The sequence below is a fragment of the Diprion similis genome, chromosome 5 (genome assembly GCF_021155765.1).
Source record: "Diprion similis isolate iyDipSimi1 chromosome 5, iyDipSimi1.1, whole genome shotgun sequence".
Lineage (NCBI taxonomy): Eukaryota > Metazoa > Arthropoda > Insecta > Hymenoptera > Diprionidae > Diprion > Diprion similis.
In genome coordinates this window covers 5,874,565-5,900,778 of record NC_060109.1, presented here as the reverse complement: position 1 = coordinate 5,900,778, position 26,214 = coordinate 5,874,565, and the positions used below count along the sequence as shown (strand labels likewise).

The 26,214-nt window shown below is 37.9% G+C and overlaps 1 protein-coding gene across 1 annotated transcript in view; it reads left to right on the top strand.

The window, feature by feature from the left end:
• Positions 1 to 26,214, top strand: part of LOC124406401 (glutamate receptor ionotropic, NMDA 2B-like) — a 491,146-nt gene that overhangs the window by 335,389 nt on the left and 129,543 nt on the right. The window contains 1 exon segment of the mRNA XM_046881810.1: positions 4,018 to 4,201. Coding sequence (XP_046737766.1) covers positions 4,018 to 4,201 — 184 coding nt within the window.

Sequence of the window (26,214 nt, the reverse complement as noted above, 5' to 3'; positions counted from 1 at the left end):
TTCTATTCGATCTCTAGGGAAACGACATAAAAATAATAAACGGCACGAAATTCAAATGGACGTGTATATAAAATATTGAACATTAATCTCGTTATAAACAGTTTTGTTAGATAAGTTAAGTTCAGTTTCATCTTGTTAAATAAAACGGTGGTTCAACATGCGTCCCACACGCAAAACTCAAAGTTCGCGAGTGATATCTGGCCTTTCTCCGACATATATATATATATATATATATATATATATATATATATATATATATATATATATATATATCAATTGTACCAATATGCGTATAGCATTACCAACATTTCGTGCAGTAACCATGATCGATATCGCATTTACGTTAATTTTGTAAAAACTCCCAATGGTTTTCGAATTGGAAAAAAATTTGTCTACTCAATAAGAAAAGGGTACAATACCGTAGGAGCGTAGCGCAGCGCCAAGGAAAAGAAGGATGAAGGTGGCGAAAAAAACGACGTTCTGTAAGTGGTAACGGCCCCGAATAAAGACAGAAATTAGCGGTCGATTATTCGAATCAATATTTACTTCTGGATGGTTCGAATCAATAAATGAAATGAGTTCGAATAATCATCTCGTCGTCGTTTCGACGTAAAAACGATTTTTCAGTTCTCCAACAGATATTCGAATCCGAGGTTGCGTAGCGGGGTCAGGTTGGGCCGTTCACCATGCATTATGATTGTCATTTTCTGCTAGCTGTCAGTCGAGAGGGGTTAGATTGGCTACGATTTGCGGTCGATTATTCGAATCAATATTTACTTCTGGATGGTTTAGATCAATAAATGAAATGAGTTCGAATAATCATCTCGTCGTCGTTTCGACGTAAAAACGATTTTTCAGCTGTCCAACAGATATTCGAATCCGAGGTTGCGTCGCGGGGTCAGGTTAGGCCGTTCACCATGCATTATGATTGTCATTTTCTGCTAGCTGTCAGTCCAGAGGGGTTAGATTGGCTACGATTTGCGATCGATTTTCGAATCAACGTTGAGCGTTTCGAAATATCGAAAATGATGAACAAAGCTAGCAGAAATAACAAACTTGTAATTCCAAATGCGATGAAATAGTCAACCCTGCAAATGTACATATATTAGGTTGTTCAGTTCGGTGAGGTTACGCCGTTTGCGATTTTATTGTTTGCGAGTAGATATCAGAATGTTTTTCTTGTTTCCATAGAATAAAGAAAAACAATGCGAAACCAATTACTTGTCATATTTATCACAATTTCGATTTGGTACAGGAGTCCTCCGAGTACCAAACAAATACCTGCAATTCAGAGTTATAAAAACGATGCCGGGAGAACAATCGCAAAAAAGAGAAAAGGTCGAAGTTGCGGATTCAGTTCACGTAGTATCCACATGATGTGTCCGTGGCAGCACGAACAACACTGGATAGTAGCAGAAGATATTACTAGCGCCGCTACGTCGAATCGTTCACGCAGGAAGTAAGAGGCAAGATGCATGCGTATAGAGCCGGTAAAAAATGTCGCCAAAATGAGATGTCGGTGTTTTTCGTAATCGGAAAGCAGATCAGCGGCTATTTAGTCATTTTACCATCAAATCTCATGGGACAGGCTCAAAGTGTGTGTTTTATCACCGTCGAGTGGCATCATACCGGATAGTTCGATCCATTCAGCGCAAGTATTAAAATTTGGTCAATTTTTGTTAGTGGTAACCAATCTGTAAATTTTTTTTTCCACATTTTTAAAAAGTGAAAAGACACTCCCAATTTTGCCAAAATAAGGCATTAACTGCCCAAGTTTCATTCTGATCGCTTGAGCGGCGTAGGAGATATCCATCCCCGCGTTTTCGAAGTGTACAACGGGTCTTTATATGCACCTTAAGGGACTCGATGAGAGAAAATCCGAGCAAGTTCATGTTTATGTTTTAGTCAATTTTCATTTCGATTAAGTTCAAGTTCATGTTATGATAAATTTAGTTACGATACAAAATTATTATGTTCAGTTTATAAGTCAAAATGTTACGTAACTAATGTAGGAAATAAAAGGAAATAATAATAGAGACGAAAACTATATTATGGATACGTTATAATATCAGTAGCATTGACAATTTGTTATATAATGGCACACTTTCTCAAATCTCCGCGTTAGCCATGCGAAACACAAGTAGGTGAGGTCCCGCATTGATCCACGATAGGGATCGATCTGAACTCCCCGAGGCGTTATCGCGTAATGCCCGCTTTGGACGCCCGATCTCTGGCCTTGCAGCATCGATTTGTCACCCGTCTAATCTCCATGTTTATGTTTCGGGCTCTCCTAATACCCTCGGCTTCCTTGCCTCACTGGCAAGGCTTATACTCGTCAATGTTGACTACACTAATTGTAAAACTTTGTAAGCGAGAATTATTATCAAAATCCCACATAAAATGGTTATTGCGAAATATTGCAAAATTGAGACACCAGCGATTATTGAGACAAAAGGCGACCTGTTTGATTGCTCAAGTGACTATGAAATAAACACTATTGGTGCGAAACTGAATGTTATTGCCGATTCAAGCGATCGTACTGGTTAAACGTCTCGTTCGCGGTTCGACGCTCGCCTACGAGCATACTCGAGCACGTAATACGTGTTGTCGTGTATGTAACGCCAATTCAGCCTTAAGGTGCATATAAAGACCCGTTGTACGCCTCGAAAACGCGGGAATGCAAAACTCCTATACCGCTCAAGCAATCAGAGTGAAACTTAGGCAGTTAATGCCTTATTTTGGCGAAAAGTGAAGCGTCTTTATACTTTTTCAAAATTTTGAAAAAAAATGTACAGATTAGTTACCACCCACAGAAATTGGCCAAATTTCCACAGTTACACTGAATTGATCGAACTATCCAGTATGATGCCACTCGGTGGTGATGAAACACACATTTTGAGCCCAGTCCCATGAGATTTGATGGTGAAATGACGAAATGGCAGCTGATCTGGTTTTCGATTACGCAGTATATCGAAATCTCATTTTGGCAACATTTGTTACCGATATTACGCGCATGCCGGTAATGTAGGCGTGTAATGTCGGTAATAAATTACCGGCATGCAAGAAAGATGTTTTCGAGGTGTACAACGGGTCTTTATATGCACCTTCAGAAGTTTCTCCTCAAGGGCCATAGACCTCCCGGGAAATTTATTTTTTTTCAAGTCCATGCAGGTCACCCTAAACGGCACCAGGAAGTCGCAAGACCAAGTCAGGGCCGGTTAGCGGGCGAGTGGAAGAGCGAACGAGAGAGAATAAGGAAGGGCGCTAGCAGCGCGTCGTACGTGGTTGTACGTAAAAAATGAACGAGACCTTATGCGAAATTTTCTAATCTTTTTCTTCAATGATCACCTCAATTTGTCTCCGAGCTATGGGAACTGAGATATTCGTAAAAAAAAACGAATTTGTTGACCTTAGACCTAGAATATTTATTAACGCGAACGCGATCTCGTTCTCAATTTTTAACATGTTTTTCAGAATCAAAATAAATCGATCGAAGAAAAAAAATTAAGTTCTGATTTTTTTCGAATAGAAGCCGTACTTATGTCTCAAATTCGTGAGCTAAAGGGGTATCAGGGTTGGAGGTAAGAGTCTCAGAGTCTGTCGCATGGAATCCCAGAATTCGCTTAGTGACCAGAGATGATAGGATGAGGGTCAAAAAAAGTCACTCCAACGTGAAAAATCGTTTCTAGACGAGGGGTAGCAGGGAAGGAGAAAGCTTTCCAAAAACGCTGCTGGACATGGGTCAGTAGGGGAAAGGGAGGGGATCACAAGTCAATTCTCGACGAGAGGCTGATAGCAGAGGGGGGTTTATTGTGATCTCCCAAAGTGCGTCTATACTACTCCGATAGATAAAACAAGTGCAATAAAATACGGAAAATATACAGCAAATCGTCTCTCTTAGAAAAATTTGTTCTCGTTTCGAACTTAAGACTGATTGTTTTTACAACAATAGTGTTTGTTCGAATATACAGCGTGACAGGTACTTTTGTAACAATATATTATACATTTGTTTTTCAGAATGGCAAGTGGAATGGGCTAATTGCTGATCTGGTGAATCGAAGAACTGACATGGTCATGACTTCCTTGATGATAAATTCTGAGAGGGAAGCAGTGGTTGATTTTACAGTACCCTACATGGAGACTGGAATCGCAATTGTGGTAGCCAAACGGACTGGAATTATTTCACCCACAGCGTTTTTAGGTGAGTTTTGCATTTTCCTGCTCGGATACGTATACTGACTGCCTGGTTATCTCCGAGGGTGCTGCAATTTTTTCAACAGCCTCTTAATGATCATCGGCTACACATCTTTATTATTCGTGACACACTGTTATTATTAAGTAATGTGCTATCATAAACAAATATACACACGCTCAAGCACCGTAAAGATGTAACTCCGCTGGATTTCACATCTGAAATATCCAGAACCTTTACTATGAATGGTCATCAAATAAAAATAGGTCAGCTGGCACCCTACTTTGCTTGGGTCAGAACAACTTTCATATGAAATTGTTTCAACTCACAGTTTATAAGTTGATAAATTATCATTTTAATTATATAACATTTCAAGAAAAAGTTCTGAATATCTTTGTTGCTACTTTGTAGTGCAAACTGTATCTACAACTGAAATTCTTTGCTTTATACCTCGGTCGAAAATACGCAATTCCTGCTTTGATTCCGAAGCAGAAACTCCATCTTTTATACCTCGTTAAAACTATACACGCGCCCTCTACAACAGCGGGAGCGAAAATTTTTTTTATGCGCGCAGTCGTGTGAGATTGCCGAGACTGTCACTTCACGCGTCGTTGATTGTGTTGTTGTGGCTGCTAAAGTATCGACGCATAACTTTAAAATTGCTTTGTGAAAATAAATCTCATTTATATGATTCAATAACTGAACAAAATAATGATGAGTGAGATTACCTCGAGTGATGATACTACGACGAAGAAGAGGTGTTCAGAAATTTTGATGCAGAGGCTGAGTTAACAATACGTACTGATACACTACCAAAAAAGTCTGCGGATAGGTACAAACTAACTTATGAATCTTATAAAAAATGGCAGATGGACGATGCAAACTCTCTTTCAAGTTCAGAAGAAAATAATTTGATTATTTATTTTGAAGAAATGAGTAAGAGGTTGAACCCTGAAACTTTATAGTGCATGCGGTCAATGTTAAAGAAAACATTGAGTACCCACGAAAATATTGATATTGATAATTTAAAAAATTTGAGAAGTTTTATTAAAAATAATTCTATAGGTCATAAACCGAAACAATCATTAGTCTTCAAGTGGGATCAAATTATGACTTTTATAAATACTGTAGCCGACCACACACATTTAGTTTGAAAGGTAAGTATTTCCTTAAACTTTTATTTATTTTTGAATTAATTAATATTCTTATGCTCACAATAATTTCAAGTGCTCCTCATATTCGGCATTTGTGGGGCTATAAGGTGTGACGAGATGACTAAACTTACATTTCTAAATATAGAAGATCTTAATAACAAATACCTGGTTTCTATCAAAGACAGTAAGAATAATGTTCCGCGTCAGTTTATAATTGGTAAACTTCTCTATGCAAAGGTTGAACAATATATCTCTGAGACCTAAAGAACCATTTACTGAAAATTTCTTTATCAAGTATCAAAACGGCAAATGCAATAGGCAAGTAATAGGCAGAAATCAAATCGGTGAAACACCTAACTTGATAGCTACCTTTTTAAAACTGCCCGACATTAAAAAATATACTGGACACTGTTTTCGAAGAACGAGTGCGACACTTTTATCGGACTCTGGTGCTAATACGACCGTGCTGAAACAATTAGGTGGATGGAAGTCTACAAATATTGCACAGGGCTACTCTTATAATTATGTTGTTGATATTACTGATTACAAATAATCAAATTCAACTCTCCATTTTACAATTATATAATAATAATTTTAACTATATGAATCTTATAGATAAACGTTTCATTTATTTACAGGGTATGTGGAAAACTCGCGGCAAAAATCGAGAAAAAATTTATGAGAGCATAACCCATGCAGCCGCATCCACTCTAACTAATCTACAGCCATCAACTAGTTCGGTAACAACAGATCGTCCAGTTAAAAGAATTAAATTGAATAATAATGATGTGTCTTCAGATACAGAAATGGATTTAGACAACTTTTCTGAAGAATTCGAGCTAAACGATGAGGATCTTGCTAAGATTGATAATTTGACTCAACCTATAGTACCTAAATCATCACTGGCTTCTGTTTTTACTACCGCCAATAATAAAATACTTATACCCCGTAATGATCCATCGACAAAACCTTACAATTTTTTCACATAATTTCGGGAATAAAAATGAAGAGCTGGAAAATCCAGACAAAATTATAAACGCATCTAAACAGTCTAATAAAACAGAATAAATATCACAATCATTTTCATCTAATCCATCTACTAATAGAAATTCGTATAATGTCTATGAGAATTGTGTATTTCACGGGAACATCATAAATTATTATTATTATGCACGAAATCAAGATAAAGTTGATAAATAATTTTATTCTTTTATAATCTAATATTATAATATTAAATAATATTAATAATTTTATATAAGATGAATAGATAGATAGTAAAAGATAATTTGATATAAATCCATATTTTTCTTCCCGTATAATTGCTGTTTGCTTACAGTATAATTACATTTACTTTTCTTAGGAATTTAATGCCTATTCCTGACCAGCAGCACTCGCTTCGCTCGTGCCGCAAATGTCGGGCAGGCATTTGAAGATAAATCCATATTTATGTATCGTATTTTCGACCGGCTATGAAGGAATATAGTATACACTACACGGGCAGAAGTTTGAAAGCCCTGTACTGCGCGCCATTCAGGAATTTCATACTTTCTGACCTAGTAGTGTAATATACTATTATCCATAGTTCAGAAGAAAAAAAACACTTTTATTCCGAAAAGCAATGATAAACTACGCACCCTAATCGTACGACTCTGTGGCATGTACAGTAATGTTCATTAACCCTGAGCACATGTATTTTTTTCTACCTTCCAACGTGTGAGCGGGTCGTTAACGACCCCCCGCGTTTCTTGTTCGTAAGTAGATAAATTTTTTCATTTTTCAGTAAGCAAATGAGTGGTAAAAAGCAAATTCAATTTGTTGATGTTTAATTGGTGAGAGACATAATCAATTACAAAAAGTGCTAAAAAACGGCAAGAACGTCATTTTTTTAACAAAATCTTATATCTTTTGTTGTGATAAACCAATTTCCAAATTCCCGACGTGATTTTGAAAAGGATACATGACATCACCAGGAAAAAATCACTATCCTTATATCGCGTGAACGAAAATATTTATTTCGCGATATGAAGATACGAAAAAATTCGATGGAAACGTAGAAAGAAGAATTATTTGTAGGGGGTGTTCGTATATTTTCAAGTTCTATTATTCGTAAAATAGTATACAATCAGTAGAAATTAATTGAGGAAGAAATCGTATAACTCATTGAACTGCTATAGTGTCAAGGCAACAATCACCGTTCGGTGGTACTCGCAGACGGCTGAGTCGTATTTGTGAGCTATTTTCTGCGCGAAAATTAGCGCACAATTTATACAAACCAGCCAAGTTCATGTCAAATATTGAAGTAGGGTACATTTTTCACAAAGCGCCCGAGTTCGTGGAGAAAATTGCTTCGGCATGTGAAGCATGTGGTTTTCAATAACGCTTTCAACGCTTTAGTTACGTAACAACAAGTCAAATATTTTGATTCGAACAAAATAGGAAAATTTCCTTACTTCCTCGAAACACCAATGCCAGCTACTGACAGTGGCGTAACTAGAATTTACGGGCCCCAATGCAAAACAAATTGACGGGACCCCCCTCCCCCCATGCCTATGGAAACAATCGTCGACCGTCGACCTTCGCCTTCGGACAATAAATCGGTAGTAGACATCTGAAAACTTGATTTCATTATAAACGAATCAAAACCAAAACTGCAATTAATCTTTAATCTTGAATTACAGCTTATACTTAAAACAATATAGAACCTGTGGTGAAAAAAAAACATTAAGTTAATATTGAATACAAACGCACGTCAATACATCGTATAAAATTGCGTGGCACTTTTGAGAAGGTTTTCTTTCGAGATTTAGCGCTCGCGAAGTCATCGACGAGTTTCGAGACGTCAATCTTTCCTGCTCGTTCTGCCTCGATGCTCAGTAGTGCTAATTGTGATAGGCGCTCTTGACCCATAGAATTTCGAAGATAGTTTTTTATTATCTTGAGTTTTGGAAACAAGCGTTCCGCAGATGCAACGGTGACGGGAATCGTCAAGAAGAGAAGCAACAAGGAGTAGACTTCAGAGAAACTGGAACTCATATCGTAGAAATTAATGATTACAAGTTGGGCCAATTCTCTGATCGTATGTATCTTCTCAATTTCCAGTCGTAATGTTTGAAACAAAGTAAAAGCTGAAGTGGCAATGCATCCGATAAGTCGGTCGAACATTCTGCTTGCACCTCTAGAGCATTTGTTTTCGTTTCTTCATCGGTCGCGGATAACAATCTCGTGGGTGTTGAGAACGAAAATATTTCGGCTACTTTTCTCAATCCTTCGAATCTGTTTTTAAGCTGACTGATGATGATATCAAGTACTCCGTAAAAAACGTTTACCCTAAAACTCGCTTTGGCATCGGCAAACCGGTCATCCTCCGCGAGCTCGTGATGAAACTTTCGATGAATACGAGTTCTCAAAAAAAATGACATGTAAAAAATGAGACATTGACTGACCAAAAGGTTTATGAAATTCGGTTTATCACAATACAAAAAATTGGCAAATACATTCATATTTAACGTAATTCGTATTCAACATAAAAAGTTTATAGATCGAGTCACATGGGCTCGATTCACGATACTTTTTTTTGTGGAGTTGTGGAGCTACTTTTTGTTGAGGGCCTACGTCGAAAAATAGTTTAAAAAAAAATAATTGTTTTTGTTCTTAGCTGGAGGCCCCTCGAGTCAGGGGCCCCCTTGCGACCGCATTGGTTGCATTGGCATAACTACGCCACTGACTACCGAGCGGGGTAGTAAGTGACCCCAGCTGTTCTTTTCAATTGTTTTTTTGCAATGAACAGCGAGAAGGTGATGCTAACACCGGCCTAACCTAGTTATATCAAGCTGGGACCACCACATTAGAAAATCGATGAATCTCCAATGGAATAATTGAGGCTGATTAAGGTGGCTAGAGCGCGAAGTCGTCTAGCTACAGAAAAAAATTATGTTTTTGTATGTGATAGATGAAATACTCATCTTCACGTATGCAAAATTTCAGACCCGGTCATTGACTAAATAAGAGAGATAAAAATGATTGAAATGAGAACTTTTAATCCAAGGCTTATGATAGACTCGTCCCGAGAGATTTCAGTTAATTAATATCTCAATATTCACGCTACAGATGTTGACAAAAAACCAGAGTGATACTGAATAGGTTATGAGGATTAAAAATAACACAATAACGTATGAGGTCAACGACTGTTTGACAAAGATATTGAATGTTCAAGTGACGGAAAATTTGTGGCTGAGAAAGGTTTCGGTAACTACCTCAAAAACCGGCAGCGTCGCACAAATCACCTGATCGGAATCACATACGAGTGCACGCGCAAGAATGAAGTATCCCGAGTTTGTACTAACCTATCTTTTAACAGTTGTCAGAATCTGTCAGTGACTGACGAAATTCGTTTAGTGGTTATAATGAATTAGTCAATCGATTTGAAAAGAAAAATTGATAGGAGGATATTCGTCGTACGAAAATAAATCGATCGCAAGCTTTTCTTCGTCCAAATAACCTCGAGAACAATTAATCGATTTCGATGCATGAAATGATTTATTCGATTAAGAAGAATATTAAAAATATGTGTGTATATATTGCAACGTGATTATTATTTGAAAGAAAAGAAATAGTGATAAATGCGTAGTTTATCTTCGAAAACCGGTAATTCTGGAGGTTGGGATAATCATGCTACCCTACGGCGCAGTCACTGACCTGATCACTAGGTAAAAACGATAATGAGAAAAAGATATGATTGTTAGGCGCCAGACGCAGTAGCGTCAGAGATATGATAAATAGAGAATACGAAATAGACGAAATAGATCAGATTCTACGACGGTTTTGCACAGCTTACTCAGTAGATAAAGATAATGGTAGAGGGGATGGGTCGTATCCAATTCGATAAAACACAAAATTAAAGAAAATGGTAATAGTATCAATTGGGATATTGAAAAGATAAGCAGAGAGATTCAAGTACAGCCGGAGAGAAAATAAAATTCAGAGGTAACACGTTCAATACAATTATTCGTGCGATTTAGCGGTATGAAGCGGGTGTGATCGCGATACTATTACTCGATATAACAATCAGCAAATTTACAAAGCAGGTAAAATTGGCTAGCATGCAATGCACAATCTAAGGGTCGCAAACTAATTGGTGCAATTCAAATTAGATAGCATAGTATGGCGAGAAAAATATGATCACATAAATACGGAATAATCGCAGCAATTGGTACTTAAAACCAATAAGGCACGGTAATAGATAGAAAAGTTACAAAGTAAAGTTACAAAGAATCAGATATGACGAAATATTACAAAACAGGTATGATAGAAATTACAATAGAAATTAGAGAGATACGTAGGTTCTAGCTTGCGATATATGCGATACGACGAAATATTATAATCACGGCAATTAAGAGACAGATATCTTGACTCATCAAGAAAAGGTATTACAGAGAAGAAACAGTATAATGCGATATATTACAAAGTAGAGATCTACGGACAAACTACGTAACAGCGGTATTAGCAAAGAAAGTGGTGAAAAAGGTGTTATTCGGTACGGCACAATACTCCAATGTCAAAAGAGAACAACGGCTATACCGCGCAACGATATAAGATCGCGCACGCGGTACGCTTACGATATAATTACTTCAAGATATTCGATAATATTCAAATCAGCAAAATATTGAGAAATCAAAGAAACGATAGTTGAGAAATTATAAAAGACATGAAGAGAAAATAGATATTAGATAGCAAGAAACTTTATAAGCTAATTAATTTACCAGTCACTACTGAGAACAATAAGTAAAAAATTCTAATAAGACAAGATAATCAGAGATATTCTAATCAAGCATAAGTAAGGCGCTACTATTCAGCGATATCAGAAAATCACTTGAACGAGATAAAATCAAAGAAATAGATAATAGTCACTACAAATTAATAGTAAACTAACCAGTCGCGAAATTACTTGCAATATTCGATATTAGAAGAGATTAAGATATATGATGGAAAGGTAATACGATACGAGCCCACGTGGCTCACGCAGAGCAAACTGCGAGATAAGAAAGAAAATCGATAATAGGTAAGAAAAGGAGAGAAAAAGATATAAAGCAAGTAAATTCGTGGCTTCACAGAATAGAGAAACCTCACTTACGAAGATAGAAGGAAAAGTAGAGAACAGGCGATAGATGGAAACAGGTAGAAAAAAGCACTGAATTGAACTAACGAGTTAGCGGAAAATAGCGATAATAAGGTGTACGAAAGTACGTCTATTCGGGCGTTAGTCCATTCCTGGGTGTCTTCTCCTCCCACGTTGACATATGTCGAATTGTCGAATGTCAGCTGCTTGCGATACTCGTGAGAGGGGAAGGTCTACCCCTCACGGTATTGCGGTATCGATGTGTGCGAGACGATCTAGGAACGACAACGTGAAGAATGATCCTACTGACACTGTTGCGAAATCGATACTCTGGAGAACTGGAGATTGATCCGTTATCAACTTGTGCAGTGCTGGTACTCCCCGCGCTGACTATCTCTCCGGTGCTGCAACTCGGTGCGGGTCCTACGGCACTGTTTCACCGAGCCTCACTGATGGTGATGATTTATACACTGGGTTCCCATCCTTAAGACCATCAGTCCGGCGTGGTCCACCACTTGTTTCTTGGGCTTGTCCTCACGCTGCAGCCCTTCGATAACCGTAGGTTTTTAGACAGCTACGATTTTGCAGTATAGTAGGCGGAACAGTGGATTATGCTAGTTCAGCTCCAGGCTGATAAGTATCGCGACGGGAGGCTTTGTTGTGTTTTTGACGTACAGCCCTGTACGCGGTCTACGGAAGAAGAAAAGAAGACAAATCCTGAAAAGGTCGATTTTTGCGTAATGACGGCTTTTATTTGTAGTGCAGGGTCTCTTTGGTGGGTCAGCTTTTGATCGCATCAGCAGGACGAATGTGTCGATCCCGGCCGATAAGTCTAAATGATCGGAGGTCTCCGTTGTGCTTCACGCACGACCCTGTACGCAATCTAGGTAGGCATCCATCTGAAGTTGACTTTGCGGTATCCGATCTGTTGCAGTTGACGGTAGTTGGCTGTTGACCCAGTACGTGACCTCTGCTTCGCGATATTCGGTTCCCTCGAAGCGGTGTCGTTGAACATAGTTCTCGTAGTGCGATACAAAGATAAAAAAAAGACAGGAATTAACTTAATAAATAAGTCCTACTCAGAAATTAATTAGTCGTTCTTTTTGGAGTATTGGTCTCAGACGTGTTTTCGTTGGTTTTTAGCGACGTTCTGAAAATAAGGAGTGCGATATTCAAACTATGTGACGGGGTACACTAGTTACATGGTCCTCGGGTACTCAACTATATTATCAATAACCTTTTTGTTTTTTGTCACCCTAGGTTTGCCTTCGATATCTTCACCCAGTAATAGTATACCCCTTTGTCGCCACTAGTTTCAAAAGCTGTCTTCAATAGTACGTCACTGATACCTGCCTTGGCAATTTTACCTCGCATATGATCTGAAATTTCTTCAAATTTCTTCAGAGAGTCTTTGTTCATTAAATTTATTTTGGCAGTCTCATCTACTTTTAGTATGTCGATAACGGTTTGCGTATGCTCTATAATTAGGGATTTATCTAGTAACTTATTGACGTTCACTACACATAAGGTGCCAATGTTCTTTCGGCCTACTGCAGCTGCTACTCTGGTAGCAAAAGACTCCGATCCGGCATCAAAGCGATTTTTTGGGTATTTACTAGCAATAATACTATTGAAACTTTCATTTACCTGGCTTGAGCTGCAAGGCGCTAGTTTATCAGCATTGGCAGCAAACCGATCGAATAATTTTGACATTGACTGTCTTAGGGCTGGGTCAGAGACAGGTTTTCCATGAGGACGATTCGAATGAATGTACTCATCACCCATAGATTCAAAGCTGCACCATTCACCACAGTTATAGTGTTCGCCAAATGCATGGGGAACCACATTTCTCAGCGAAGCCTCGACACCTAGGGGGGATCCCTTATTTTGTTTAACCGCGCACGAAAAGCAATATGAAAAATGTTTTATGAGTTTTGGCTGCTTGTGTGCATGGTTGAAATCGGACCACTTCTCTATTTGTTCGCCAACCTTTCTACGAAATGCTGCAATGGTGAACGAATCATCATCGCCAGTAAGTACCGAAATTTTAGAATTCTCATCTTTCAAAATTTCATTTCTGTTAACTAATTCTATTACCATATCAGGCTCCATTGCCTTCGCGGACCCTGTAAAGTTGCGTCTACAATTGTGGTTCTTTTCGTGTCCTGTTTCACAATGCCTACACCTCTTGTAGCTACAGTCGTTTTGTTCGTATCAGGATTTGGAATGAGGAAGGGAGGTTCAGTTGAAGGTAAATCGTCACTTTGGTTTCTGCGGACGAAAATCAGGATGTCATTTCAGCATAAAATAATGTATGCATACCGCTTGATGCAGTGCGCTGTGTAAACTAGGTGTGGGTGATTCCGAGTCAGAAGCTATATTGAAAGTATATACAGTCATGTACAAAGTGTAGATTCCGTCGCAGAATCAACCTTGCCAAGTATACGGTGAAGGTACATTTTTTTATAGATTTATATTTTTACAGTTACTTTGATTAAGTAACACGTTACGATAGATTAGTAGAAATTTTTATTCACACATACAATTCATTTGAGAGTGATAGGATTATAATAATCAATGGGCATAAGTATAGAGCAGTAGAACAATTTTATCGATAACACGTAGATACTCCACAATAAATAACATGCAATGAATTGCTATATCTAATTGCCGGAATGCAAAATCAAATTGTTCTTCAGTGTCGCACGTATTATTATGTACAATATAAAAATGATGTTACTTTTATTTCCATTGTACTGTAATTTTCTATTTCATTACAAATTAATAAGCACGTATCAGTCAGGTATACAGAGAAGAACATCAAGAATAATAAATAGATAAAGTAGATTGTATAATTTTTCTGCGATAATATAATTATATGCAGTGCATGAATTAATTGAAAAAAAATTGCTGACAAAAGTCGTCGAATTTCATCAGGAATTTAAATATAAATAATGATTTCATTCTTTTGATTTGTATAATTATATTCAGTGTATAAATTAATTTGAAAAAGATTTTGAACGAAAGTAGCAAAATTTCATTAGGAATTTAATTATACAAATGATTATTTTATTTGATTTTAATAATTATACGCAGCGTATAAATTAATTTGAAAAAAATTGTGCACAAAATTAGCAAAATTTTATCGGGAATTTAATTATATAAATGATTATTTTATTTGATTTGAATAATTGTATGCAGTGTATAAATTAATTTGAAAATAATTGTGGACAAAAGTCTCAAATATCAATAGGAATTTGAATATAAATAATTATTTGATTTTCTTGATTTCAGAACACAGAATGTTAAAACACAATTCAATAACTTATGAATAAGGTTTCTTTATGTTGTATAATAATAGTTAAACGGTGCATATAATTTAATTTTAGGAAGTACCAGAGACAAATGTCTCAAAGTTTTTTGGACCGCTCATGCTGTCTAGAGCATTATCGTTGATAGAATCATACGTTCAAGTATTCGGAGTAATTGGAACAACTGAAAACATCTGTTCGACGACTTACTTTTCACTAATCTAATCAGCTAACGACATTTTTTTTTCTAAGGCTATTCCAATCTTGCAACTTTCCTTGGCCACTGCCTCGATTGCAGGACCTACAGCTCTTTCGTGTTTCTTAAGCAGGGTTGCGGAGACACTGGGAATATTCATCGATGAACACACGGTGTTCAACTGACTCTCGCCTATACAGGCAACAATGATTGCTGTAGAAAAGAATTTATTTTATTCAAGTGTGATTGATATTTCGTCTCTTTCATTTTATTTGATCTAAGTACCAATGTGCTGCTTTTATATTCACATCGTGGCATCGCTTCTGTGAATTGACTTTGTTTATATGAACGATTGTCAATTTTCCGCAACCAGTGCAGGCAACTTTCAAAATGCTGGCAAATCCACACTTTCTCTCATTGTCAACATTACTCAGTGATAAAGCTATGTTACAATTATTGCAGCGCAACTCTTTTGCCATCGTGTCAAGTTCGACAATTCTGCGTCCTTCGAGGTTATGGTTATCGTTTGCAGAGTTTACGGAGATTACATTCTGGAAGATTATAAGTATTGAAATGCATTTTTAGGACGCATTTGTCACGTAGTTCTTATTTATCAAATAAGTACATCTATTGTACCATTAATATTATATAGAAAAAGTACAACAAACCCGAGTCGCGTGAAATTGCAGTCTCTGTTTAGCAGCATCGATTCCCCGTTTGACTTTCACTTCAACGAACTTCCCTTTTCTTTTTCCAATATTACCACGTACATTAAAAGGCAGTTTTCATATAGAACTGTATTTTTCACTTTAAACCATGTCATGTTTGTTGACACGTTGCTGAGTACGTCACGACCTACGGCCAGACCGGTATCATGAGTACGACGAAGAAACCGGAGGTAGAGTGACATGCAACATTGCGACATTGCCATTCTTCTCTACGCAGTACCGTAACGTAAAATCACGGTGTAAGAATAATAGGTGGTCCGGCTGCGGCTTGGTGGCTGTGATTATTTTAGCATAATTCAGTGCTTGGCCACCAGACGGATACGTGTCGCAAGGGTCAATTGTAAACAATTATGGCGCATACAGTGTTCGAAAAAGAGGAGATGAGGGTGTCATGTATATTAAAATTTGAGCAAAAGTTGCAGTTGCCAACATAAAATAACAATAATATCAAATTATAAAATATATAAAACATGTAAAGTAATATAAAATAAATACGAGTAAACTTATGAGGTTGAAATTCATAACGTTGCCGCAACAGAATGATTGGTAAAAGTTTGAAATTTTCAAACACACGAAATTATACGATGAAATTTTCGAAGTTTAGTCAAACATTATGTGTCTCACTTATTTTGCAATAACAATATTTGAGTCACAAAATTGTGCCTTTTTTCAATATTCTATTGCAGCAACGTTACGAATTTCCTGTTAAAAACTACGTACTCATCAACCTTGATAATTTTCTCTTTTCACGGCTCTGCTTTAAAATGTCCCGTGTATGAATTTTTGCCCATTGTCGCATTCTCATCATTATATAATAGTGCATGATATATGACACAATTTCATCCTTGTGTTGTTCGCAAGGAAATGAAAAGCTATAATTCTGTATCATGTCAGACACAGTCGATTCATATACAGATCGATTTTCAGATTCTATGTGCTTACAAAAGTATTTCTCGATCGCTGATAGAAGAGAAAACAGAAAAATGTTGCTATGAATTAAACCACCTCGGGTTTTCATATTAATTAATTCTGCTTCGCTGAGAGTATCATTTTCTTTAACAGACTGAAAAGCTTTCTGACATACTTGACACTTATTTTGTTTTTTTCATTTGCGACACAAAAATCCAGTTACATAATATATTATGCAATTGACAACCGAAGCCGACGCATAATCATGGTCAAACCTGACAACATCTTCGCATTCCCATTCTGTTGTTTGGATAATGGAGTCTAACTTTGTCTTTAATTCTTGCAAATGTTTTGAAATGCGTGTAGTATCCTTTTTGAAAATCATTGGGTAATCTGCCAATGAAACTAAAGGCTTGTGCGTATCTTCTTGTACTGTACAATTTCCAAATTTCGGGGGTTTCAACAGTTGATATATTGATATTAATTTATAAAGTTGCAAAAATGAGGGAAGCGTAGGGTGGTCATTGGCAGCTCCTGCTTGCCGGATAATCCCAAAAAATTGCTGCAATATAGATTAGATACTATTTTATAATGAGGCTGAAGTTAGTAACGTGAACGTAACGAAACATCAGGGAAAAAATCACTTTTTTACAATTTTAGTATGACTTGTAAGGAGTCGGTATTCCAAAAACCTTTTTCAAAACTACACCAATACGAGCAATTGAGTCTTTCCATTTGTTATACAAATCAATTTCTGTCGGAACGTTAAAAAAAGATATGTTCTTCCCATATGCGTCTGAAGCACGTCGATGACAGACACAACAAGTCTTGACCATATTTAAATGTATTCTTATCTAAATAAATAATAAATAAATATTATATCGTTGAACACCGTTATCGTTGATTATATTCACGATTTATATTTCAATGGTTATACCTCCTCTGTTGTGATTGAAACTTAGAGCATGAAACCTAGCGTGCCGCCATTATTGTTTACAATTGGCCCTTGCGACATGTATCTGCCTGGTGGCCGAGCACTGAATTATACTAAAATAATCACAAGCCTTAGCATTGCGGGGATAGGGCAGCCGGACCACCTATTATTCTTACACCGTGCGTAAAATTATTCCTTACTTAACGTTTTTATTTAGCGGTATATAATTAATGAATTTTACCTAAAATTATCAATAAATCGATATGAAATAACTTCATTACAACAAAGATGTGTTTTCGGGGAAAAAGAGGGCCTCGCTTAACCGTTGAGCGCGCGTCAGCCAGCGGTGGCTGACACTGGACTTTCCGTTTAGGTCGCGTCAACAACCGCTGGCTGACAGCGTATAACATGATATAGAACTGTGAAATTCACACTGTTTTATGGAATCGCAGAAAATTTATTCAAAATTTACCTAATTTTGACACATTCCAGGATAAGTGGATTTCATTGAAGCACGGTAAACATAAAAACGGTTCTCCTTTACAGGTATTGCAAAATGTGACAACTCGCTTAGTTTTTATCCTGGCCATTTCTGTACTATCTTTTTTTACATTTTTATCGTAACATAATTTACAATATCTTCGTACTTTGGAAACGTTTCCAGGTTTTCTTTGGAGTTGGTGTTGTTTTTAGACCTTCTTGCAATATTTTCCGATGGGATGTCTTCTTGTTCACAATTTGTAAGATATACTGCTAATTTCTTCCGGAATTCTGTAATGCTGATTTTCTGCTTCGTAATATCTTTGTATAGAATGTAACTATTTACAACCGTAGTATTCAATAATAGTTCGAAGGCTAGTTTTCTATACGATTTTGTGGACCTGCGTAACGGATTGTTGTAGGAGTTCATATGGTCGGATAAATCGACAGCTGCCTTTCATCTGTTTTAATCTACTATAATTTGTGGCTTGAACTTGTTTCCTGATCGGCATTGAACATTCACCATTTCTGACGAGTGCTTTGTCGATAGAACTAGGATGTCCTTCTTGTCTCTTCACTTCAAAATGGTTATTCCTTGACTATTTTCTTTCGCTACAATTTCTCCTCGTTTTAATTTTGTTGATATAACTTGCGGCGAATTTCCTCGTCCATTTGAACGCAATGTTCCCAATAAATGGGTGTTTTTGTGGATCAATTTTTCCGCTAATTCTAGGCTCGTGTACCAGTTATCAGTGTAAAACGTGTGTCCCTTATGGAATAGATCTTTGAAAAGAGACATTACGATGTTAGTGGGCGTAGTGTTTTCTCTTTCTAATTTTTTCCCTGCGTATACACGGCGAGCATACGTATATCCTGATCCACAGCACAATTTAAACATTTTTATTTCATATTTGTGGCGCTTTTGTTTCAGATATTGCCTGAATATAATGTGGCCACGAAAGGGAACCAAGGATTCATCAATACATATGTCCTCGGATGGATTATAATATTTTTGATAATTGGTTTCCAACGTGTCTATAATTGGTTGTATTTTGAATAAACGACTGGAACCATTACTGTTTTGGTTGTGTACAAAATGTAGCATTCTTAGTAACAGTTCAAATTTGTTCCTTGACATCACTTTTTTCGGGAACGTTTGCATATAGGTAAGATCATTGGACCAATATTGGTGTATAGCTGTTAGTTTTACTAATCCCATCCATAGAATTAGTCCGAAAAATCTCTTTATTTTAGACTTATTTGTTTCTGACCACTTTGTTAAGCGATGCGAGTGTCCGCCTTCTAATTTCTGTGCTGCATATAACTTTGATTGTTCGGAAATTTTCTCAAACAATTCATCCGGCACAAATAATAGATAGCTGGTTTCTACGGGTATGTCTGATTCTATATACAAGTTTTCACTTACAAACCCAGAAGGATGTGTAAATGGCACAATCTTAGGCTGATTGCCCCTCGGGTCATGCCATTCTCCAATAATCTCCTCCTCTTCCTCAGATGATAAAATTATATCCACTCGATGCCGTTTTTCAGGAAACCTTATTTCACTGCTGCTGTCGCTTTCATGCTCTCGGACTGACATTTCGACGCTCAGGGCTAAAGAAAATTTTTGTCTTTACGAGGCCAATGACTGCAATAGACTGCTTATTCGTAATGGGAACACCGGCCACGAATCCATAATCAAAACAAAACAGACTTGGCGTGTAACGTGTCGAATAAATGCATGCATATAGGGCTCTCGTCATAAACGTAAACACTCTTTTACTGCGATAAGAGACAATTGGCTCTACAATACCAGCGCTTCTAAGTGGCGCGCGTGACCTGACGAGGACTGCCCTCAAAAGTGGCGTGGTGCTCAACGTGTTGAGCGCCCATTCATATCACCCCTGCACGCTCGAGCCAGCTTAAATGCTCTCCGTTGAAAAAAAAAATAATAATAATTGCTCTACATTAAAAAAAAAAGAACACTGACAGTGCCACTTCGAGATAAACCTGGAACCTCCCCGACAAAGACAACGGGATCACGAAGGAATTTCGATAAACTGTTAGGGATAGATTTAAAGGCTTTTTAAAGGCTCCAGGAATCCATAAATGAAACATTTTTTGAAGCCACTTCTGGGTGAGAACACCTCGCCCAACTTGAAAGATTGGTATGACTCTTTGACGGAACAAGTTACTGAGTTCTTACGATTAGTGGCGTCAAAATTACTGTGGAATCAGAGGCTCTTGGAACACTGCCCGTGCAAATCAAATGCTCCACCCCCCAGGGGGAGAAATCACCCCTGAACTCGAAAAATCGGCGTAACTCTTTGACGGAACAAGTTATAGGGTTCCTAGAGGCGTCATTTTACTCTGAAATTAACTATTCAACGGTCAAGCCTTTTTTCCATTGAAGAAAATCATTTTCTCAACCATTTCAAAGTCTTCTGAAACGAAATGTTCAAAAAATTACACTTTTAAAAAACAAAGTTTTGTAATTTTCATGCCCGAATAAGGACTTTTCAAATGAAATTATTCAGTGAAAACTTTCTTTACAGTGCTTCACTAATCGTAAAATTATTTTAGAACTTTCAAATAGCGGGTTTGCCCCTGTCGATAATGTGCTACAATGACAGCTGAAAGGTTGGGGGGGGGGGGGGGGGGGGGGTAACGTTGATTCGGGCAAAAAAAGGCACATGCTTATGAATTTTTTTTGACGACACGGTTGAAATCTTTTTATTAAAACCAATTGTACATGAAAGACTAACATTCGAAGAATATTGTGTGAAATTTTCATCAAGAAATGTTGAAAAGTACGGCAATGGCAGCAATTATTCGTGAAAAAAAGTGAAATTGTGGTGCCCCTCATAACTCGGTGCTGGACCATCGGAAATCAAAAAATCAAAGTTCTTCCGATTGATAATCGCTTCCCCCAGGTAACGCTGGGAGGGTTTTTCGAAATTTCAATTTTTCATTCTTCAGGAACACTTTGAAGTAAAAAACGCGATTTTTGCGAAAAAAATCGGTTACTTTGTTATTGTAAAATAAAAAATATTAACAATCAGAAAAAAAAAACTCTCCAGCGTTACCTTGTCAATTATGTACAAAAATAGTGTTCAAAATTTCAGAAGGATCAGTGCAGTAGTTTTGAAGTTATGAGGGGCACCGACTTTGAAAACGTGAGTTGTGGAAAAAACGCTTTAAAGTTTTGAACACTACAAAATGCGGAATAAAACGTTCATACGCGAGTTTTATCGGCTTACCTTACACTGAATCATCGATGCCAGGTCCGTAGAGGATGTTGCTATCATCAATGATGTCTAAAGCATCTTTTTGTTCCCGTCTACGACGAATCCTGCCTTCTTTAGTCTGTTTTTTAGCTTCCTGCTCCGCTCGGCTTATACGCATGGAGTCAGTTAATCGCGCCCATTGATGAGTGCTTGGTCCAGTACTGATTCTCATGTCTTGCATGAAGGTTAGTAAAGCAAGCGAACCTTCATTGAAGACACAGGCTGTTACATAAGCTGCAATCGCAACGATGACAGAGGTTCCACTCAAGTACTTTGGTGAGATATTCCAAATAAGTTGGTTCAAACTCTCATTGTTGTTCTGCGTAAAGCCTCCGACACATCGCTCCAAGAGGGCATCTTTGCTCAGATCTTGATAGATAGGCTTGATGGCATCAAAAACATCCTTGGGAAGAGCACTGTACGTGTGTTTGAACGAATTCAATGCATTAGCAGTTGCAGCCTTTTGCCATTCACACCACGAGTCAACGCCGCTCGGGCATTTTTCATGCTGTGGATTCTCGTCTGTTGAACTGTAGTGAAAGAACGTTGCCCAGATAGCATTCTTTATATTTTTCACGGAATCAGAGTAACGTCTGATAGCCAAACCCTAGTATACCGTCAGTTTATCAATCATTTTAGCCTTAAGCTTCCCTTTACCAGACAGCCTTAGTTTCAGTCTCTACAACGGTCTTTTTGACTATTTCACGTAGACGAGTGCCCATTCTTTTTTCACTATTGAAAAATCATCACCATGAGGTTTAAATTTCACTAACCCGGAGTAAGCTTTAGAGTCACCGTCGCCGATATAGTTGCGGTATCGCACACCATTCTTTACCAAGCGTTGAAACATGGTTTTTATCGCTTCGACCTCCATATTTCCAGCTGCACCAGTATGATTTGCCTGACACTTTCCAGCATTCACGTGAGCTTCATGCCACTCTTCGTATTCGGCAGAGTCTAATTTACTTTCCCAACTTTTACATTCGTGGCAGTATGAACTTTTGACGAAAATGTCAAGAACTTTACCTGTGAAGTAACCGATCAACAAGGTGACGCCGAATAAAGATGAGAAGCCTCTTTTTCCATGTTCCGTCGCCTGATACAGTGAGTTCGTCGGCATCTTCAGTATTTTTCTGTTTGGCTGTTGCTGCTTTTTTTTGGTTTGTGGCAGATGAAAAAAATCTATTTGCTACTTTTCTTATAGTCAACCACATTTTTTTCATGTAATCATTGTACCTCGGTTTTGATAAAAAGCTACTAGACAAATCCATCAAGCCACAATACTTTTCACAGCCAGCTAATCCAAGGCCTAATATCCTCATCACGAAAACGAACCGATAATTAACTTCGTAAATACCAGAGCTTATTCTTGCACTAGACGGAACATTTGTAATCTGTTTACAACTTTCGCACGACACTTTGATGTTAAATCCAAGGCCTTCTTTCTTAGTCGAATGAAAATTAACTTTTCCATCATATGTTACACACTTCACTAGCTTAGCAATTGTTGAAAAGACTAATAAAAAATCTACTAACCCAGAGTATTTTTCAAGATCCTCCGTCACTTTATTTTCAACGGTCACTTTAATTTTTTTAGCTGACGCGCTACTTCTTGAAACGTCTTCGCTTTTACGTTTTTGCGGAGGTACAATTTTTCTAGGTCGATATAATCTCGAACCAGATGATTTTCTATGAGATCTTGTAACTTTTTTACGCATTTTAGCAATAATTCAACACAAAACTCAACCAAAACCGAGCTAAAATGATGCGAAAATCGAAGCGCGTGTGTACGTCTGCTTGATATGTACAATATTTACTGCTACACGACATTACGTACTGTACACTGACTAAATATACAGTACAAATATAAATATATAAAAAAACGGAGGGGGTAATGTTATGGATTATGTAGAGAGCGAAACAGCTACGAGATATCAATAGCGCGCTCGGTTGCCGGGCACGTGTTTTCTGATGCGCAGAGTCATGTATGAGGCGCCGTTCCTTAAGGCGCCGCTGAACTGACTTGAAAATATCAAATCGTGACGTCATAAATACGTGCAGCGCCTCTGAACGTTGAACGGTGAACTAAGGCCGCTGATTTCATTGGCTTGTTCTGTTAGATCCAACCAATGATGTCAGTTACAGATCGAAACATACTTCTTGTGGACCATAAACGGGCTGCTGTCACATGAAAAACGCGTATACAAATCGAGCCATGTTTACAAAAAAATAACTGATAGTATAAGTTTTCCCGGATAACGGGTGTGCTTTTGTATGTGTGGATCTCCCTGGCGAGGGTGAAAGAAATTGTGGAACAGTGCAATCAGTGAATATTCAACATGCGGTAGCTCCGATCGGCCATGTTTGTTGACGCGTGATTTTATTCACTTCATCATTCTTTATTATAAACATTATCAGCGATTTGCCTGGGCAGTGACTGAGATTCACACGTACACTATTATTCAAGCTACGATTTAAAATATTTCCGAGTAAGATTTATATTCTCGTTATCGCAGGATTCGTATAGGCTTTTTCACCCAATTTCCTCGCTTCTGACGTCACGAAATATATATATGACATGCCAGGTCAGCGGTGCCTTAAGCCGCTGTATATTCGTTAGTTTTGCTCCGATTCATCTCAAATTTTCACAAGATATTCTTGAAAGGTTTTCCATTCAAAAAAAAAAAAATTGAAAAAAAATACAAAAAATTTTTTTAAAACGCTTCCCCCTCCCTTAAGGACTCTTAATACGCCACTTGTGCGAATTAAATGCCTCGCCCTCAAACTCTAAAACATGGTGTAACTTTTTTACGGAACGATTGACAGGGTTTCTAGAGGCGCCAAAATTACTCTGGAATTAAAGGCTCGTCATACACTGCCCGTGTGAATTAAATGCTCCTACTCCAAACTCGAAATAACGGAGTGTCTATTTGATGGAATAAATTAGAGAGTTCGAGAAGCGTCAAAATTAATTCTTAATCAACGGCTCTTGATACACTGCTTGCGAGAATTAAATGCTTCACCCGCAAGGGTGCGATTTACTCACGGAATTCATCAACCGACGTAGATGTTGGACTTAACAGGAACCGGGATTCTAAAATTATTCTTTGGTGCAAATTCGTTTCGCAACATGTGTTTCTTGTCCTATAATTCCAGCATCATCACCAACAAACGTTATCTTGTCGCATATCAAGCATTGTACTCGCAGATATTGGTTTCACTATTCGGAATTAAAAGTAAGTGCTGGAGAGATTATTTTTTATACATCTTTTTGCATACTACAAAAATTATTTGTCACCGCCACTGTCGTCACCATGTCAGGAGTCCAGCCCCTTCACTTTTTTTCAAATGCCGTATAAAGAGGTAGTCATCATGGTCTACATTGTTTTACAGGCTTGAGACAGGAAGTGCGTATGTAAAGAATGTTCTTCCCTCAATCTTTAAGTTTACTCAAATGGCCAATGTTTCCTATGGTCCGAGAGTTGACGACAGAAATTTCCTGGTCATTTCTGCAAATTTATTTATTTTTGTATGAGTTATCTTTGTAACATATAATAGTAATAAGCAGGTCATCCAACACACCCCCGCCACGGGGGGTTACGAAGGGTTACAATTACACCAAAAAATTTATAAATGTTCTGACGAAAATATTTTTTTCTCACTACCCAGTATCGAAAGGTAATTTAACGATACCATGGAGGGGCACAAACGGGCCGATTTCTCGTGCGCCGGCGATCCAGGGCTCGCCAGCACAAAGCTTTTTCTCACCTTATTTCTTTGTCGTTGAGCGCCAGGTCGGATTAAAATTTTCTTGCTCTAACTAGCTGCAGTCGGTGGCTCGAAGGTCCTGCCTTTAAAATTGGAGCACGACTACCGAGCAAGGATGCGAGGTAATCTCAAGAAAGTGTGAAGGAGGAGCAATTCGGGATAATTCAACCTTTAGGAAGATATTTAGTGTATTTCAATGTTTATCAACTGTTGAGGAATATCCTCTCGGTGGGTTTCGCTCAGACACAAATCCCTGTATCCAACACACTGTCTCACACATTAACCCGTGATACTTGATTTGTGATTTCGTACGTTCACACGCGTCACTTATGTGATGTGTTGTTTCTGACTTCCGTCCCTCTCATGAATTGGGGTAAGCGGGCTCGAATTCCCCTAATTTTCGGCAACTTCTCGCCACACTACGTACGTGGAACTTATTTTACGTATTAGTTGAAACATGAGAAGAATAAGAAACATAAAAATAATAGTCTCTTACCTAGAATCTAATCTACCTTTCTTACCTGCTTTTATTCCATACTCCAACAAGCCAATTTACAACCCCCTTCTCTATCGAGTTTAACTTGTTTCATTCTGTACCAAGTGAAGGTCACACTTGGATGGAATGAGTTATCAATTTTCATTATATGAATTCGACAGCTAGTATGTAACATAACAATAGAGTGAAAGTATAACGGCTGTCATCAAGAAGTATACAAGTTGTGGGACATAAAATTAACATAGACCCCCCCTTGATCTCAAAAACTGAGGACCTGTGATCAAAATGACGTGTACCAAATTGATCTCGACCTTGAACCTGACCTTGAAAGTCAGTTTGAATGTTATTTGAAGTTGCATCTTATTTTTTCAAATGGGAACATATATTTTGGACCTCGGGTTTCGAAAGATCACGAAATTTCACATTCAGTCATTTTACATAAGTATCCATTGTAACGACCAGCCGGTCAGCAAGACGGCTGATACGTCACATCGGTGAGCGCGACCGATACAACCCAAAGACGGACGACGGATGAGGGAGACGGGACGCTCGACAAAACAAGATGGACGACGCTATACGAACAGACGAGCAACATCGACGACGCCTGACCAGCTCAGCCTAGTATAAATAGGGGTGCTTCACAG